The following is a 19,479-nucleotide window of genomic DNA, read 5'->3' as shown; positions in this document are numbered from 1 at the left end:
TTGAGTTTAAATTTGCACTGTTATGTTTCAGTGCCATCTATAGAATAAAACAACAACCATTTATTAAAAAAAATTATTATCCTAATTCCTTTTTTTTTTTTTGAACTCATTTTCCAAAACTAATAATCAATATTTGAAGTTTTGATAAAATTTGCGATAATTTTCAAAATTCGCTATAACCTTGTGGAAATATCACCAATTATTAATTAAAGTATCCTCTTTTTAATGCAAAAAGCCGTTTTGAAAAATCGCTTTTAGTTCTTGAGAAATAAATTTTTGAAATAATCGATTTTACTATTTTCGCCAATTAAGTTTTAAAAATTCATATAAAATCCACTTCTTGGAATATGAGTATGAAAATTTCCCAAAGTGTTAATAAAAGTGTCCTCTTTCCAATGAACCAACCCGTTTTCAAAAATAACTTTTAATTTTTGCAAAAACATTATTTGAAGTTTTGATAAAATTTGCGATGTTGCGATAATTTTCAAAATTCGCTATAAAATTAATTTCTTGAAGGAACCTTGTGGAAATATCACCAATTATTAATTAAAGTATCATCTTTTTAATGCAAAAAGCCGTTTTGAAAAATCGCTTTTAGTTCTTGAGAAATAAATTTTTGAAATAATCGATTTTGCTATTTTCGCCGATTAAGTTTTCAAAATTCGTATAAAATCCACTTCTTGGAATATGAGTATGAAAATTTCCCAAAGTGTTAATAAAAGTGTCCTCTTTCCAATGAACCAACCCGTTTTGAAAAATAACTTTTAGTTTTTGAAAAAACAATATTTGAAGTTTTGATAAAATTTGCGATAATTTTCAAAATTCGCTATAAAATTAATTTCTTGAAGGAACCTTGTGGAAATATCACCAATTATTAATTAAAGTATCATCTTTTTAATGCAACAAGCCGGTTTGAAAAATCGCTTTTAGTTCTTGAGAAATAAATTTTTGAAATAATCGATTTTGCTATTTTCACCGATTAAGTTTTCAAAATTCGTATAAAATCCACTTCTTGGAATATGAGTATGAAAATTTCCCAAAGTGTTAATAAAAGTGTCCTCTTTCCAATGAACCAACCCGTTTTGAAAAATAACTTTTAGTTTTTGAAAAAACAATATTTGAAGTTTTGATAAAATTTGCGATGTTGCGATAATTTTCAAAATTCGCTATAAAATTAATTTCTTGAAGGAACCTTGTGGAAATATCGCCAATTATTAATTAAAGTATCATCTTTTTAATGCAAAAAGCCGTTTTGAAAAATCGCTTTTAGTTCTTGAGAAATAAATTTTTGAAATAATCGATTTTGCTATTTTCGCCGATTAAGTTTTCAAAATTCGTATAAAATCCACTTCTTGGAATATGAGTATGAAAATTTCCCAAAGTGTTAATAAAAGTGTCCTCTTTCCAATGAACCAACCCGTTTTCAAAAATAACTTTTAATTTTTGAAAAAACATTATTTGAAGTTTTGATGAAATTTGCGATGTTGCGATAATTTTCAAAATTCGCTATAAAATTAATTTCTTGAAGGATCCTTTTGGAAATATCACCAATTATTAATTAAAGTATCACCTTTTTAATGCAAAAAGCCGTTTTGAAAAATCGCTTTTAGTTCTTGAGAAATAAATTTTTGAAATAATCGATTTTGCTATTTTCGCCGATTCAGTTTTAAAAATTCGTATAAAATCCACTTCTTGGAATATGAGTATGAAAATTTCCCAAAGTGTTAATAAAAGTGTCCTCTTTCCAATGAACCAACCCATTTTGAAAAATAACTTTTAGTTTTTGAAAAAACAATATTTAAAATTTTCGATGTTGTGACAATTTTCAAAATTCGCTATAAAATTAATTTCTTGAAGAATCCTTGTGGAAATATCACCAATTATTAATTAAAGTATCCTCTTTTTAGTGCAACAAGCCGTTTTGAAAAATCGCTTTTAGTTCTTGAGAAATAAATTTTTGAAATAATCGATTTTGCTATTTTCGCCGATTAAGTTTTCAAAATTCGTATAAAATCCACTTCTTGGAATATGAGTATGAAAATCTCCCAAAGTGTTAATAAAAGTGTCCTCTTTCCAATGAACCAACCCGTTTTGAAAAATAACTTTTAGTTTTTGAAAAAACAATATTTAAAATTTGCGATGTTGCGATAATTTTCAAAATTCGCTATAAAATTAATTTCTTGAAGGAACCTTGTGGAAATATCGCCAATTATTAATTAAAGTATCCTCTTTTTAATGCAAAAAGCCGATTTGAAAAATCGCTTTTAGTTCTTGAGAAATAAATTTTTGAAATAATCGATTTTGCTATTTTCACCGATTAAGTTTTCAAAATTCGTATAAAATCCACTTCTTGGAATATGAGTATGAAAATTTCCCAAAGTGTTAATAAAAGTGTCCTCTTTCCAATGAACCAACCCGTTTTCAAAAATAACTTTTAATTTTTGAAAAAACATTATTTGAAGTTTTGATAAAATTTGCGATGTTGCGATAATTTTCAAAATTCGCTATAAAATTAATTTCTTGAAGGATTCTTGGAGAAATATCACCACTTATTAATTAAAGTATCCTCTTCTTAATGCAACAAGCCGTTTTGAAAAATCGCTTTTAGTTCTTGAGAAATAAATTTTTGAAATAATCGATTTTGCTATTTTCGCCGATTAAATTTTCAAAATTCGTATAAAATCCACTTCTTGGAATATGAGTATGAAAATTTCCCAAAGTGTTAACAAAAGTGTCCTCTTTCCAATGAACCAACCCGTTTTGAAAAATAACTTTTAGTTTTTGAAAAAACAATATTTAAAATTTGCGATGTTGCGATAATTTTCAAAATTCGCTATAAAATTAATTTCTTGAAGGAACCTTGTGGAAATATCGCCAATTATTAATTAAAGTATCCTCTTTTTAATGCAAAAAGCCGATTTGAAAAATCGCTTTTAGTTCTTGAGAAATAAATTTTTGAAATAATCGATTTTGCTATTTTCGCCGATTAAGTTTTCAAAATTCGTATAAAATCCACTTCTTGGAATATGAGTATGAAAATTTCCCAAAGTGTTAATAAAAGTGTCCTCTTTCCAATGAACCAACCCGTTTTCAAAAATAACTTTTAATTTTTGAAAAAACATTATTTGAAGTTTTGATAAAATTTGCGATGTTGCGATAATTTTCAAAATTCGCTATAAAATTAATTTCTTGAAGGATTCTTGGAGAAATATCACCACTTATTAATTAAAGTATCCTCTTCTTAATGCAACAAGCCGTTTTGAAAAATCGCTTTTAGTTCTTGAGAAATAAATTTTTGAAATAATCGATTTTGCTATTTTCGCCGATTAAATTTTCAAAATTCGTATAAAATCCACTTCTTGGAATATGAGTATGAAAATTTCCCAAAGTGTTAATAAAAGTGTCCTCTTTCCAATGAACCAACCCGTTTTGAAAAATAACTTTTAATTTTTGAACAAACATTATTTGAAGTTTTGATAAAATTTGCGATGTTGCGATAATTTTCAAAATTCGCTATAAAATTAATTTCTTGAAGGAACCTTGTGGAAATATCACCAATTATTAATTAAAGTATCATCTTTTTAATGCAAAAAGCCGTTTTGAAAAATCGCTTTTAGTTCTTGAGAAATAAATTTTTGAAATAATCGATTTTGCTAAAATTCGTATAAAATCCAGTTCTTGGAATATGAGCATGAAAATTTTGCGAAAAGCTGCAAAATTACTATTCGAGATCAGTTTGAAAAGTGATATAATTAAATTTCTCCATTAACCGATTCAACTGAAATGTGCTTGACCGTTGGGAGTTATTGAAATTAATTGAGCTTCTAAATGCGATAGGATTAGAGCGACTTAGAACTAATAATAATGAAAAGTGTTGAGAGCCACCCAATTATTCAACAAATTCTTCCTTCCCCTAATTCTGTATTCAATTAAGTTATTATATTACCGTTTTTAAATACCGTTCCATCTTTAAATTGAAAAAGTAAGTAAATATCATCGCTATAATCCAAAAACCGTTATGTTATGACCCACTATAGACGGTTGAGTAGCATCATCAGGTTTTGCAAGCAATCGCTTGCGTGGTCTCGAGCTAAACGAACATTATGATAAGTTTAATATTCTTGTTGGTTGGAGTAGCGGGTCAAGTGCCTTTTTTAGGTCCTTGTCCAGAAATAGAAACAATGGACAGATTAGATGTTAATAGGGTAAGAACGATATTGAATTAAACTTAAAAAATTTTAATTAATAAATTATTAGTATATGGGTAAATGGTATGAAGCTGAAAGATATTTTGCGGTATTTGAATTCGGTGGAAAATGCGTTACAGCTGATTATGTCCCTAGTAAAGATGGGTCGATAAGTATAATTAATCAACAAACCAGCGCATTAACCGGTATACGATCAACAATCGAAGGAAAAGCGAATATGAACGGTAGATCTGATGATCCAAAGTTAACGATCACCTTTCCACAACTTCCGCTCAACTTACAATCGCCGTATTGGATTTTAGATACTGATTATGACACTTATTCCGTGATTTGGTCCTGCAATAAACTTGGGATATTTAGTTTAAGTAAAAAAAATTAAAAATAATTTAATAAAATATTATTAATCGAGATTTCTTTTAAGGAAACGCCTGGATTTTGACCAGATCCAAAAAACCGGCGTTATCATCCATGGAGAAAGCTTACTCTATTTTAGATAGAAACTCTATAAGTAGGGCTTATTTTATACGAACGGATCAAAAAAATTGTCCGGGAAAAAAATAATTTTTCTTTTATTTATTGTAAATAACATATTTATTGTTTCTTTATTTAAATAAAATTAATTTTTCTACACAGCTCTGTTGTGTTCTGTCAATAAAAGTCAGGATTTTCACTACTACTTTATTGAACAAAACTAATATCAGTACATCTTACATGTTGTACTTCACACTGGTTGATATTGCCAACTTAATCAGCGTTGCCAACCTATGTCGACCAAATATCGGTAGAATCAACGGTAAAAAATCGGTTTAAATACAAAATTTTATTATTAAGAAATTGCTCTCTTGCACTTTTGCTCTTTTTGTAATTTTATGAATTTGTTGCTCTTTCAAGTGATTAAAGGTAACACTTGGGAATCGGAGCATGTTATAAAAAATCTTTTATAACAAAAATTGTTGCAAATTTTATTGTTAACAATATTGCTCTTTTGCACTTTTGCTCTTAAATACGTCAATATCGAGGGAGATACGAAAATATGAAAATTTTATGAATTTGTTGCTCTTTCAAGTGATTATAGGTAACATTTGGGAATCGGAGCTTGCTATAAGAAAACTTTTATAACAAAAATTGTTGCAAATTTTATTGTTAACAATATTGCTCTCTTGCACTTTTGCTCTTAGATACGTCAATATCGAGATAGATACGAAAATATGAAAATTTGATGAATTTGTTGCTCTTTTTATTAAAGGTAACACTTGGGAATCGGAGCTTGCTATAAGAAATCTTTTATAACAAAAGTTGTAGCAAATTTTATTGTTAACAATATTGCTCTCTTGCACTTTTGCTCTTAGATACGTCAATATCGAGGTAGATACGAAAATATGAAAATTTTATGAATTTGTTGCTCTTTTTATTAAAGGTAACACTTGGGAATCGGAGCTTGTTATAAGAAACCTTTATAACAAAAATTGTTGCAAATTTTATTGTTAACAATATTGCTCTCTTGCACTTTTGCTCTTAGATACGTCAATATCGAGGTAGATACGAAAATATGAAAATTTTATAAATTTGTTGCTCTTTTTATTAAAGGTAATACTTGGGAATCGGAGCTTGCTACAAGAAAACTTTTATAACAAAAATTGTTGCAAATTTTATTGTTAACAATATTGCTCTCTTGCACTTTTGCTCTTAGATATGTCAATATCGAGGTAGATACGAAAACATGAAAATTTTATGAATTTGTTGCTCTTTTTATTAAAGGTAATACTTGGGAATCGGAGCATGCTATAAAAAATCTTTTATAACAAAAATGGTTGCAAATTTTATTGTTAACAATATTGCTCTCTTGCACTTTTGCTCTTAGATACGTCAATATCGAGATAAATAGGAAAATATGAAAATTTTATGAATTTGTTGCTCTTTCAAGTGATTAACGGTAATACTTGGGAATCGGAGCATGCTATAAGAAAACTTTTATAACAAAAATTGTTGCAAATTTTATTGTTAACAATATTGCTCTCTTGCACTTTTGCTCTTAGATACGTCAATATCGAGATAGATACGAAAATATGAAAATTTTTGAATTTGTTGCTTTTTCAAGTGATTAAAGGTAACACTTGGGAATCGGAGCTTGCTACAAGAAAACTTTCATAACAAAAATTGTTGCAAATTTTATTGTTAACAATATTGCTTTCTTGCACTTTTGCTCTTATATAAGTCAATATCGAGATAGATACGAAAATATGAAAATTTTGTGAATTTGTTGCTGTTTCAAGTTATTAAAGGTAACACTTGGGAATCGGAGCTTGCTATAAAAAAACTTTTAGAACAAGACTTGTAGCAAATTTTATTGTTAACAATATTGCTCTCTTGCACTTTTGCTCTTAAATACATCAATATCGAGATAGATACGAAAATATGAAAATTTTATGAATTTGTTGCTTTTTCAAGTTATTAAAGGTAATCTTTAGGAAGCGCAGCATGTTACAATAAAACTTTCAGCACAAAAGTTGTAGCAAATTTTATTGTTAACAATATTGCTCTCTTGCACTTTTGCTCTTAGATGCGTCAATACCTATTTTCAAAACATTGACTTCAAAAATTCCACCCTTATACACGTACAGTGTGTTAATTAATTATCGTACCCGACAAAATATGCAACCAATATCACAGATTGGTATTGCAACGCGACGAAAGTTCCTAAAAACGATATATATAGTTAGATATATTTTAATAATAAAAAAAATATATCTGTCAACATCTGGTTATTAATATACATATTGAGATATGCAGCCAACATTACCCAGGTCACGTGGGTTACGATAATTAATTAACACGGTATATGTAACAAAGGTAATAAACTCGACTTATTCGAACAATTCGAAATCGACACACGTAGAGATGACCAAAAAATTGAATTAATGAATGATCAGATCAACCTTATAGAAACCCCTCTTTATTAGAAGACCTTTTTTCTTTAGGTTTTTTTAATTTTATTTATATCTTGTTAATTTGTACGCATTTATAGATTCGAGGCAAATTCGAGCGACATTATGTAAGTAGGGTATTCCCATAAGGATTTTAAGTACGAGGTGTTTCATAATACTTTGTTCAAATTTTGAAAATCGGTTGATTAAGTACCTTCTATATCGGTAGGGTTAGCTCCATCTATTAGTAGTAGCTATCACTACTTTTTCTTTTTCTTTCCCCCTCCAGATCAGTTCAACGTGTGTCGCTAGACAACCTTTTTATTTACCGTGCTTTTTATACACACGTCGGGTGTAGAGCCTACTTTGTAGACTGTATTTGTGATTGTTTGTTGAGAATATGTTGGCGATGTGTCCACACCAAAAATGATTATTATTAGAAAAACTAAGCCCGAAACGACCTGATGTTGAGTGAACCCCGGAAAATGCCACAATGGTCCATAAATATCTGTATTTGTTGTGCGCGTTCATCATTCACGAGTGTTTGGGGTATTTAAATTTGTTTCTAACATCCCAGGAGGTACAAAAAACTTTAGGTAAAACTAAATAAATTAACCAAATTTATAATTAATAAACAAAATTTTTTTTATAGGATTAGATGTGGAATTATACTACATTAGAGATGGCCAAATTAATAATAACGCCTTAGCTTATGTTATGGATATTCCATTAAACGTCGATAATTTACTCATTTCTTGGGAAAGTCTAAATGGAAAAGCAGTAATAAATAAAGTATAACCTCATCATTATTTTGACATTAAAATTTTTTTATTTAGCTCCCCTACAACATTGGAATAACCACATCCAATCTACATTCAATAACTCCAAAACTGAATATAACACAATCAGGAATAATTCCAACAACTTTACAAACCTTCACTTTATCAGTACCTTGCACAGGAACTGTTGCAGATCAAGTTAACATAGATATATCAATGAATATCACTTTGCAGCCCAATAATATAACAACAATTAAAATTCAAAGAAAAAAAAATTGCAAACGCAATGAGACCCCAATATCCAGTAATATTTCAATTGATTCAAAGCCGGTTACAAATTCAGTTAATATTTTTTATACGGCAGTAGGATCAGCAATTATTTTAATAGGGTTCCTAGCAATTTGTGTTTTGAGGTATTACTTGAAAGAGAAGAAAAAAAAATCTTCAAGGGGAAATTCCATGCAGCCTCATATGACCTACTTAACATCAGCAACAAGAAATCCAACATCAACTTGTTCCTATGGCAGTTTCAGAAGAATGCCTAGTTATTCATTAATCGATGAGAGATCCAAAGACCTGCAAGAAAGAATCTCAGAATTAACAATACAAAGATGCAGAGTGGGATTAAACTCAGTTATTTTAGAAGGAACTTTCGGCAGAGTTTATTTAGGAAGTTACACCGACGAAAATGGACGCCAAGAAGAGGTTCTTGTCAAGACTGTAACCGATCACGCATCGCAAATCCAAATTTCGTTGCTCCTTCAAGAAGGCATGTTTATGTACTCTTTGAATCACAAAAACATTTTAACCATTTTGGGGGTTTCCATCGAAGATCAAACCGCGCCGTTTTTACTATACCCATATCATTCTTACAAAAACTTAAAAGTCTTTTTACAAAAATGCAAATTAAACTCTGAAGGTGTTGCTCACACTTTAACCACGCAAGAGGTTGTTGATATGGCGTTACAAGTTATTCAAGGGATGCAATATTTACATAAAAAACATTTGTGGCATAAAGATTTAGCAGCCAGGAATTGCGTGTAAGTTGCTAAAAAATTAATTAATAAAATTTGCGATATTTGAAAAATTTTAATTTTTTTTAGGGTGGATGATAAATTACGTATAAAAGTAACGGATAACGCTCTTTCAAGAGATTTATTCCCATCAGATTATCATTGTTTGGGTGATAACGAAAATCGCCCAATAAAATGGATGGCGATCGAGTCTCTTTTGCAAAAAGAATTCTCGTCGAGCAGCGACGTTTGGTCATTCGGCGTATTACTTTGGGAATTAACAACGTTAGCTCAACAACCTTACGTTGAAATCGATCCGTTCGAAGTTGCCGCGTATTTAAAAGATGGGTACCGATTAGCACAACCGGTTAATTGCCCAGATGAATTGTAAGTTTTAACTGGTGCGTCCACTATTCGTACAAATTTTGATAGCATGGGTTGTCCATTCAGAACTTTCGATCTAAAATATTTTCCACTTCCGGTCTTTTTGGCAACAGCGGAAAAAGTTTATTTCTCTTTCCGTGTCGAATCTATTGGTGATATTTATTTTCGTCCGAAATGGACCAATTTGCACGCTAACTTCTAATTCATAACGATCCTAACCTATCACTTTAGTATGGCGGTATGGACCCATAAATTTAGGCAACAATTTCGATTCTGCTTTTATAGTTACTATGCTACCTTCTTCATATTGGCTCGCCGGTTTTCGTTTTTGTTGTAACTTTTTACATTTTCTTCTTGTAGTTTTCCTATCTGTTTTTTCGCTTGTTCTCGTAACTTCTGTCGATCTTCAGTAAATTGTTTTTGGTATTCATGTTGGATTATTTCCTTTAATCTGATTTCCTCTTTTCTTCTCATGGTTATTCCAAACATTAAGACAAATAATAATAATAGTACTTTATTGACCGCAACAACCAACATAAAAAAGTTAAACAATAATATAAAAGAAAAATTCATTCTATATGTGAAACTAATTACAATCTGCGGCCAATAGGCGGAGTCCAGGTTGGCATCCATCGCGATGGAAGCCATCTGTTCAACTCAACCTAGAGTTGAGAACGACTAATAATTACATATTCAATTGTTTTCCGCAATTAAATTAGAATAAATAGATAACAACCCAATGTCAGAGCACTGAGGCAGCATAAGGATTATGTTGACCCATCTGAAGCCGAAACACGGTGTTACGCAAGTTAACTTTAAAAACGGGTAGACTTTTATTTTTAAATTCAGGAGGACAGGAATTATACTCCTTGGCCACATTATATGAAAAAGAGCGCCTAAAAAGAGCTTTCCTGTGAGCAGGAACGGCTATAGTATTTTTGTGTCTAAGATTCAAGTTATGAACATCGGTCCTATAGGTGATTTTATTATACAGGGTGTCTCACGTAACTGGTTCGTTAGAACTTTTTCAGGTTCCACTATTCGTAGAGATTTGAAATTTTGGTAGCATGGGTTGTTCATTCGGAACTTTCGATCTAAAATATTTTCAAGATGGCCGCCACTTCCGGTCTACCGGAATTCGCTATTTTAAATGGAATGTTATAGTTTTTATTACACTATTTAATTGTACGTAAAAAAATAGGTTGACTTTGATAAATGTTATTGGTACCTAGCGTTTTTCATTTTCGAGTTATTTTGGTTTTAAACTTTTTTTGGTAAATTTCAACATGCTCTTTAAAACTTAATATCTCAGCCAAAGTTCATTCAAAAAAGACCTACTTTGGCACGATTACTCTTCAGATGTTGTCAAACAGATTGTCATTTGTTGTATCGCAGTATCTTATACAGAATGGTCAAAAATGGAATTACTGTTTCTCCATATTCAATGGCGAGAAACTCGAAAATTTTAAATGGAACGCCCCATATTTTTTTAGCCTATCAGAAAGAAAATTTAATTCTCTACAAATTATCTATAAACATTCCCATACCTATTTATTGTAATTTGCCTTATATTGCGAAATTTATTAAAACATGCACGAAATACAGGTTTTTTATTAGAAAGCTATGGAATTTTGACAGTTTTTGCATTTCCAAATTCAATTTAATAACAAATTTATATTATAAGTTTATGTTTTTGTTCAAATCTAATTTTTGTCATTAACTTTTTGTTCTAATAGTTTCATTTATTTGATCTTCTGTTTGTTATTTTTCGTAAGTAAAAGGTAGTAAACTAAAAGATTATCAATCGTAGTTAATAGTACAAATAATAATAGAAATAAATTAAACAAAAAACTGTCAAAATGTCATGGCCTTCTAATAAAAATACAAACGGTTTCCTGCATTTTCTGCATGTTTTGATAAATTTACGAATATGAGAGAAACTACAATAAATAAATATAGGAATGTTTATAGATAAATTGTAGAGAATTAAATTCCCTTTCGTGTAGGCTAATAAAATATGGGGCGTTCCATTTAAAATTTTCGACTTTCTCCCCATTGAATATGAAGAAACGGTAATTCAATTTTTGACCAACCTGTATAAGATACTCTGATACAATATATGACAATCTATTTGAGAGCCTCTGAAGAGTAATCGTGCCAATTTAGAGCTTTTTTGAATGAACGTTGGCTGGGATATAAGGTTTTAAAGAGCATGGTGAAATATACCAAAAAAACCTTAAAATCGAAATAACTCGAAAACGAAAAACGCTAGGTACCAATAACTTTTATGAAAGTCAAAATATTTTTTTACGTACAATTAAAAGGTGCAATAAAAACTATAGCATTCCGTTTAAAATAACGAAGTTATGGTCTACTTCCGGTAGACCGGAAGTGGCAGCCATCTTGAAAATATTTTAGATCGAAAGTTCCGACTGAACAACCCATACTACCAAAATTTCAAAACTGTACGAATACTGGAACCTAAAAAAGTTCTAACGAACCAGTTACGTGAGACACCCTGTATAAGTAAGGTGGAGTCCCCGTAGTAATTAACTTGTGCACAAGACACAAGAACTGATGTTTGAATTTGTTTCTGATATTTAACCATTTTGCAGTAACCAATGTGTGACCAATATTTTCACGCTTACGAACGCCATACATAAAACGAAGACAGCTATTTTGAACCCTTTGAATACGATGAAGTTCATACCCAGTTAAACATGGACCATACATGGCAGCACAATGCACAAAATTTGACAGAACAAGTGTTTCGCACAAACGTTTCTTTGTAATTATATTTAAAATGTGTCGGTGTTGATAGAGGCATCTAAGAATGAATCGCAGATTGCTGTCGACAAGCACACCCAGATTTTTTGACTCAGGGTACACTGCCAGCCTCTCTCCACCCAAAAATATACCGACATTATCAGAGTCCAAGTTACCAAAGATGACTACCTTAGATTTAGTGGCATTGAGAGTTAGTGCCATCTTGTGCGAGCGATCTAAAATAGCGTTCAGATCTGCATTTATTTTTGAGCAAGCAGAAGCGAGTGTTCCTTTGGAAAGGTTATGTAAATTTGGGTATCATCTGCGTACATGTGTATCGACGAATATTGAATGCACTTAGGCAACTGGGATGTATACAAGGAAAGCAATAAAGGAGCCAGAATAGACCCCTGTGGCACTCCCACTCTCACAGGCAGTGATGATTGTTCAATTTTACTATCTGAGCACGATTGGATAGGAAACTTTCCAAAAGCAAGACCGCTGAGTCGGACAGACCAACATAGCGCAGAAGAGCTAAAAGCATTGAATGGTTAACCTTATCAAAGGCCTTACTGTAGTCCAGAAGTACAAGTATCCCACATAGACCGCCATCACGAGCTCTAATAATATCGTCTGTTACCTTTAATAGAGCCGTTGTACAGCTATGGTTAGGTCGAAAACCAGACTGAGAGGTGGGCAAGATGTTATGATCACTAATATATTTACGCAATTGGACCTCCATGCACCTTTCAAGGACTTTTGAGATAACTGGCAGGATACTAATTGGACGCAGGTCCGCCAAACCTGCTGGATTTGGTTTTTTAGGCAACGGCATTACCAAAACAATCTTCCAGGCTTCCGGGAAAATAGACTGTTCAAGACAGGTATTTATAATATGTACAATGTAGGGTAATATTTCAGGGAGACACATTCTTATAAATGTGATGTTCAATTCGTCTATACCAGAAGATGTTGATTTAATGCCATTTAAAATTTTAATGATCGAAGCGGTGTCATTGAGTTCAAACTAAAATATCTCATGGGAATTTGGGTAAAGCATATTTGTACCATAAAAAGTGAGCAAATCATCATCCACATCAGCATAACCAACAGAATTCACAAAATAATCATTAATATCATGAATTCACAAATCATTAATATTTCCAACATCATCTAAATGTGCGGGAACAGTGGGTTTGGACCTGTTGACAATCTGCAACTCGGATAACAGCCGCCAACTACTCTTTACATCACTAGTCACAAATGTACTATTTAAGAAAGATTTCTTTTCTCGTCGTATTGCAGAAGTCGTTAAATTGCGTAAGGACTTGTAGTAGTCGAAGTGCGCTATTCATTTAGTTCTTTTATACCATGGTGCAAATGGCCTATGTAATCTGAGTGACCGAACCGGTGCATGAAAATCTAGAAGTGCCAAAAAATGAGTGTTTAAAAAATGTACTTTCTGATTAACATCAGTTATATGATAGATTGCATAGAGTGGTAACCGGGATAAATCACCCTTCAGACTATAGGCATCGATGTTTGATATAGGTCTACAAAATTTGGTACTCGGAATGGGCCTTGAATCAGAAATAGTAATGTCACATTGAACAAGATTGTGGTCTGACATATGCATCGGTATGCTTGCCTGGTTAATACAACCGTCAGGGTTGTTAGTGATCAAACAGTCAATCAAGGAACTCGAGTTTGTGGTGACACGGGTAGGAGAATTTATCATCTGAGAAAGGGATAACTCTTCTAAAAGCGTATTAAACCTCTCTGTATATGTGCTATTAAAATCCAGCATGTTTATTAATAGTCAGTAATACCCTGTAAGCAGCATAGTGTGGAGCATAAATTATCAAGAAAAGCACATACATTCGAGGCAGGGGACCTATAAATGCAGCCAAAAGAACATGCATATGAATTGAATAACAACCGGACCCAGACCTGTTCAACATCATTATCAACAATCCCCATATCCCGCTCACAGACATATTTCAGGCCCTGAGCCAGGTACAAGTATTACAAATGGTGTTGTGTTAACACTTTTTTGATATGTGCTGTTTATAGTTTCTTGGAGTCTTCTTAGATGTTTATACCAATTATTAGGTTTATTCTCACATAATTTCGACAAGCATGGTATTATAATTCTGTTTATTCTTTCTACTTGGCCATTTCCACGTGGCACTCCGGTCCTGATTAACATATGTCTTACCTGTTCATCTTTACAATAGTTTTCAAATTCGTTTGAGGTAAACGCAGTACCTCGGTCAGACACAATTGTTTCAGGATTGCCAAATATTTTCTTTTGCATTTCTAGTTTTTCTATCACTTCTTTGTGTTTGTGGTTTTTGTTGGATAGATCCATACAAATTTGGAAAAGGCGTCTGTAACTAGAAACAGGTATTTATAGCATTTACCTGTTACTATCATTGGTCCTAAATGATCAATATGATAAATCTGAAGTGGAACTTCTCCTTTATCAATTGGTCTCAACATTCCTTCTTGTTTTCCAGCTTTACGTTCTGATATATAATTTTGAATATACTTCCTGATTTTTTCGTCTATATTTGGTATATAATATTTGCGAGTTATTAATTCCTTCGTCTTTTTAAGTCCAAAATGACCGTTCTCCTGTGCGTTTTTGATTATTTGATAATACATTTTCGAAAGTATTGCCAACAGTTTTTGTCCTTCGCAGTTTTTCTATAATATATTTCTTTACATTTTCGTTGAGCATCAGTTGTCTTTCGGCTCCAATAATATACTGGATGAAATTTGCCATCTTCATCATCTTTTTGCAACATGTGCCGCTTTTTTAAATGGAATGTTAGAATTTTTAATTGTGCCTAAAAAATATATTGCCTTTGATACATAAAAAGCTCTAAATTGGTATAATTACTCTTCAGACGCTGTCAAATAGATTGTCATTTGTTGTATCAGAGTATCTTATACAGGTGGTCAACAATTGAATTACCGCGTCTCTACAGTGTCCTCCAAAAAGTCAGCAACACCCGTTTTATTTCTGTTCCATTGCATCTACATTTCTGAAATTTAATTTATGTAGGAGTGTAAAGTATTTTCAACATGGTGGCCACTTCCGGTCCCTCGGAAGTAGACCACAACTTCGTTATTTTAAATGGAATGCTATAGTTTTTATTGCATATTTTAATTATATGCGAAAAAATAAGTTGATTTTGATAAAAGTTATTGGTACCTAGCGCTTTTCGTTTTCGAGTTATTTTGATTTTAAATTTTTAAATTTAAATTAAAACTCCATATCTCAGCAAACGTTCATTCAAAAAAGCTCCAAATTGGCACGATTACTCTTCAAAGGCTGTCAAATAGATTGTCATTTGCTCATCGCAGTATCTTGTACAGGATGGTCAAAAAGTGAATTACCTTTTTCCGCATTCAATGGCAAGAAAGTGAAAATTTTAAACGGCAAGCCCCATATTTTATTAGCCCACCAGAAAGGGAATTTGCCGGGAAATGCTATTTTGATAGTTTTTCATTTAATTTATTTTTACAATTAACTTTGATTGATAATCTTTTAATCACTATGTTTTATTTAGCAAAAATAACAAATACAAGAACAAATAAATGAATCAATGAAATCAAAAATTAGGTTTGGATAAAGAATTTAATTCTCTCTCTGGTAGTTTAAAAAAATATGGGGCATACCATATAAAATCTTCAGCTTTCTTGCCATTGAATATGAAGAAACGACAATTCAATTTTTGCCCAGCCTGTATAAGATACTCTGATACAACAAATGACAATCTTTTTGATATCATCTGAAGAGTAATCTTACCAAGTTAGAGCTTTCTTATAGTGAACACTTCCTGCTGTAAGAAATCCTTCAAATCGTCCAGTATTTGGAAATTTTTTATTAAATAACGCAATAACCATATTTATCGATTTTTCCATAAACTTTTCCTCTAATGTTAACATTGCATTCAAAACACACATTAAGTGTACTAAATTACACACAGATTTTGCAATTTTGTTTTTCCATGGCAGTCTTTGTTAGAAATAAAATTTTTGATATGGATTTTTATCAAAGTAGGCCGATTATTCCGAAAATTTGCATATGGCCATAGTTTTTCATTCTGAACAAAACTTTTTAGTAACACTTTCACGTACTGTAAAGAAAAGCGGTACTTTACCTGCCACAAAAAAAGTTTTTCTTTCATTGTCAAGGCTCACTTGTTTTTTAAAAATTAAAAATATGTTCAAAATTAGTCTTTAACCAAGCAGGGCTAAATCCCAAAAAATGACAATTAATATCGAAAATTTTTTACCTTTTATAAGAGGCGTTTCATCTATCCGGGGACACACTGTATATGCGCAGGACTCCAAGATGTGATAGCTTGTTCAAAAATTTGAAAAAAAGTTTCTATCAACTTACCCTCTAAAATGCACCATTTTCGAGATAGTGTTGAAATTTAATAAAAAAAATTCGTTTTTTGCGAATATCTCCGAAAACGTTTATCGTACAAAAACAGCTTTTGTAATATATTTTTCCCCTCAATGAGGTATTATAGGCAGGACTCCACACTATTGAAGCGAAATTAAACCGCTAGCATATATAAAGAAGTAATGCAGCGGACGTTAGTAAATGGACGAGAAATCCTAATGATAAATCCTAGGCGCTTACGCCAAGATCTTTAATTGTAGAGGATTGAGTAAGATAATGTAGACCTAGCTTATACTTGAAGTTAACATTATATCTCTTTCTACCGAACGTGATCTGACAACACTTATCAGGATTTAGAAATAAGTAATTTTTTTTTTAATCTGTCAATGTCATCTTGCAACCGAATACAGTCAGAAGCAGACCTGATGCTAGCAAAAATTTTACAATCATTGTAGAGGTTGTCAATTGTAGAGGATTGAGTAAGATAATGTAGACCTAGCTTATACTTGAAGTTAACATTATATCTCTTTCTACCGAACATGATCTGACAACACTTATCAGAACTTAGAAATAAGTAATTTTTTTTAATCTGTCAATGTCATCTTGCAACCGAATACAGTCAGAAGCAGACCTGATGCTAGCAAAAATTTTACAGTCGTCAGCGAAAAGAGAAAAATTCGAATAATGACAGCACTCATTTATATGCAAAGAAATTGTATATATAGAAGCAGTTGTAAACATTAAAACTTGAAGCCAACGCAACACTCGCTTTGTTTACTAACAACCTTTGTCGAAACCAGTTGAAACAATGAACGTGCACAGATCGGACCATCGGCCGATCATCGCCGAACACTCCCGAATATTATTTTAGCCCCTAGAATAAGACGTACACTAAAATAACGAATCCTATTTGCGAATCAATAAATCTTCACAGTCGTTCTTTCTTTCGATTCGTTTTTCTTCATTTTTATTTATATATATTTGTACATTTAGTATACCACTACTTTTAGTTAGAAATAGAACTTAGCAATCAAAATAGTACATACTTGTATCGTTTACCAAGTATGTATATTGTTTCTAGGTGCTCTGATTAATTTAAAAGATTACAAGATTATATTTATTGTGTTTAATACTTCAAAATCTTATTAAAACTTGACAAAGATATAGAAAAAAAAATCATTCTACAATCTATAAAATTATTACGGCAATAGTTTTTCAATTGGTAGTTAGTTTAACAATTAATTTGTGATTGTAATTTTATATATGAAATTAGGATGCTCTTTGGATACGCGCCACTGGATAAAGTCTAACCAATTTCATCTAATTACGATAAATTTTTGAATTCAAATTCCATTTTTTGCAATTAATGTCTGGATGTCATAAAACGAAATATAACCAAGTTTTACGTCAAATGTCCTCAAAGTACCAAAGTTAACGCAAGAAGTTTGTTAACCGTTACAGGTAAAGTGGTCTTTCTGAGCAATGTACAACAAACGTTGATTAAGATAAAATGTTTGCTATCTTAAATTATAGCGATATGCCGAATTTTATTAATTTAGCATATAAAAGCAAAATGTGCAGATTTTTAAATCATAAGATAAACAAAACATTTTCGATCTAAACTAAATTAACATAAACGCTTATTCAATGATATCACCACCAACACTAACACATAATTCAGCCCTTTTCCGACATTGTTTATAACTTTTTCTAATATGGTCCAACGGAATTTCTCTAATAACAGTTTCAATTTTTTGTTTTAAACTAAATTTTAAATTCTTTGTAAATGGGATTTACCTATACCGACTTGAACTACCCTTTGCATCCATTGCGTTCGTTACTGCAACAATCGACCCCGCATCATATTCATCTAAAAGCTTTTTTTCCTTCCTTTTATTTTCCACATTGCCCGTTTCCGAAAATTTTTTAACAACTCTCTTAATTGTTTTTTTATCTACTAAAATTCCAAATATTTCCTCAAATTGCATTGTAACAAATGTTCCACAATCCATAGCACTTCACTATAAATATTTTATGTTGTAATGTAAACATGATCAATTAATATTTGACAATAGGCTAAGCTAAGCTATCAAATGATGATTGTTAGTTCACTCAGATCATTTGTTTTTATTGTAAAACGGAATATTAGAAAAAAAATTTCAAGAAAAAACTCATTTTTTCTTTTATATGCTAAATTAATAAAATTCGGTATATCGCTATAATTTAACATAACAAACATTTTATCTTAATCAACTTTTGCTGTACATTGCTCAGAAAGACCACTTTACCTGCAACGGTTAACAAACTTCTTGCGTTAACTTTGGTACTTGAGGATATTTGACGTAAAACTTGGTTATATTTCGTTTTATGACATCCAGACTTTAATTGCAAAAGATGGAATTTGAATTCAAAAATTTATCATCAATTATACCTTACGGGGACACACTGTATATAGAAGTTTGAAGCCAACGCAAGAGCATTTGTTTGCAAACAAAATAGACCTTGGTCCTAGCGACAGTTTTGCAGTAGAACTAACAAAAAACCTCCATGCTATCAAAATTTCAAACCTCTACGAATGGTGGAACTGAAATAAATAAATAAAAAATTGTGATGTTTTAAAATTGTATAATTTTTTTAGGTTTGCTGTAATGGCATATTGTTGGGCGATGTCTCCGTCGGAAAGACCAACGTTTACTCAATTACAAGTTTGCCTACAAGAATTCTACGCTCAATTAATTCGATATGTTTAGTATACATATATAAATTTTTAATATTTTCTTTGATATGTTCCTTTGTGCCAAAATTAGGTCTCCTTTGTTTTAAGACTGTTTTGCTTTATTTATTTTGCGATATTTTTTTTATAGAAGTGACTGAATTTTGTATATATAAAATTGATTCGAATTGTCTTTGTCTTTTTTAATTCCTCTTTCTTCGATCTCAGGAAATCCTTTTAATGTAAATAACATAATTATTCCAATGCCC

General features: G+C 31.3%; 2 protein-coding genes across 3 annotated transcripts; both read left to right on the top strand.

The window, feature by feature from the left end:
• Window positions 1-4,057: 4,057 nt before the first annotated feature.
• LOC111425645 (apolipoprotein D-like) lies at window positions 4,058-4,840 on the top strand. The gene is made up of 3 exons (XM_023059798.2): window positions 4,058-4,205; window positions 4,258-4,573; window positions 4,630-4,840. Exons 1-3 carry the CDS (start codon window positions 4,104-4,106, stop codon window positions 4,767-4,769), a joined length of 558 nt encoding a protein of 185 aa, XP_022915566.2. The 5' UTR covers window positions 4,058-4,103; the 3' UTR covers window positions 4,770-4,840.
• Window positions 4,841-7,446: 2,606 nt separating this feature from the next.
• Window positions 7,447-19,403, top strand: LOC111425641 (tyrosine-protein kinase Dnt). Of its 2 annotated transcripts, none has more exons than XM_023059790.2 (5): window positions 7,447-7,728; window positions 7,785-7,912; window positions 7,969-8,951; window positions 9,015-9,311; window positions 19,136-19,403. In XM_023059790.2, the coding sequence occupies exons 1-5, from the start codon at window positions 7,626-7,628 to the stop codon at window positions 19,245-19,247; spliced, it is 1,623 nt and encodes a 540-aa protein (XP_022915558.2). In that variant the 5' UTR covers window positions 7,447-7,625; the 3' UTR covers window positions 19,248-19,403. The 2 variants fall into 2 exon arrangements, with proteins under 2 accessions (XP_022915558.2, XP_022915559.2); XM_023059791.2 differs by having other exon boundaries at window positions 7,478-7,728; window positions 7,785-7,909.
• Window positions 19,404-19,479: the final 76 nt, after the last annotated feature.

This window comes from Onthophagus taurus, chromosome 8 (assembly GCF_036711975.1).
Source record: "Onthophagus taurus isolate NC chromosome 8, IU_Otau_3.0, whole genome shotgun sequence".
Lineage (NCBI taxonomy): Eukaryota > Metazoa > Arthropoda > Insecta > Coleoptera > Scarabaeidae > Onthophagus > Onthophagus taurus.
The sequence above is the reverse complement of the archived record's forward strand: the minus strand, read 5'-3'. Positions and strand labels throughout refer to the sequence as shown.

Bases quoted from the DNA above. Each gene is read 5' to 3' on its own strand.
- LOC111425645 (XM_023059798.2), top strand. From the start codon at position 4,104: ATGATAAGTTTAATATTCTTGTTGGTTGGAGTAGCGGGTCAAGTGCCT. The intron at 4,206-4,257 runs GTAAGAACGATA...ATAAATTATTAG, and splicing joins ACAGATTAGATGTTAATAGG to TATATGGGTAAATGGTATGA. The intron at 4,574-4,629 runs GTAAAAAAAATT...ATTTCTTTTAAG, and splicing joins ACTTGGGATATTTAGTTTAA to GAAACGCCTGGATTTTGACC.
- LOC111425641 (XM_023059790.2), top strand. From the start codon at position 7,626: ATGGTCCATAAATATCTGTATTTGTTGTGCGCGTTCATCATTCACGAG. The intron at 7,913-7,968 runs GTAATAAATAAA...TTTTTTATTTAG, and splicing joins AAAGTCTAAATGGAAAAGCA to CTCCCCTACAACATTGGAAT. The intron at 9,312-19,135 runs GTAAGTTTTAAC...TAATTTTTTTAG, and splicing joins GTTAATTGCCCAGATGAATT to GTTTGCTGTAATGGCATATT.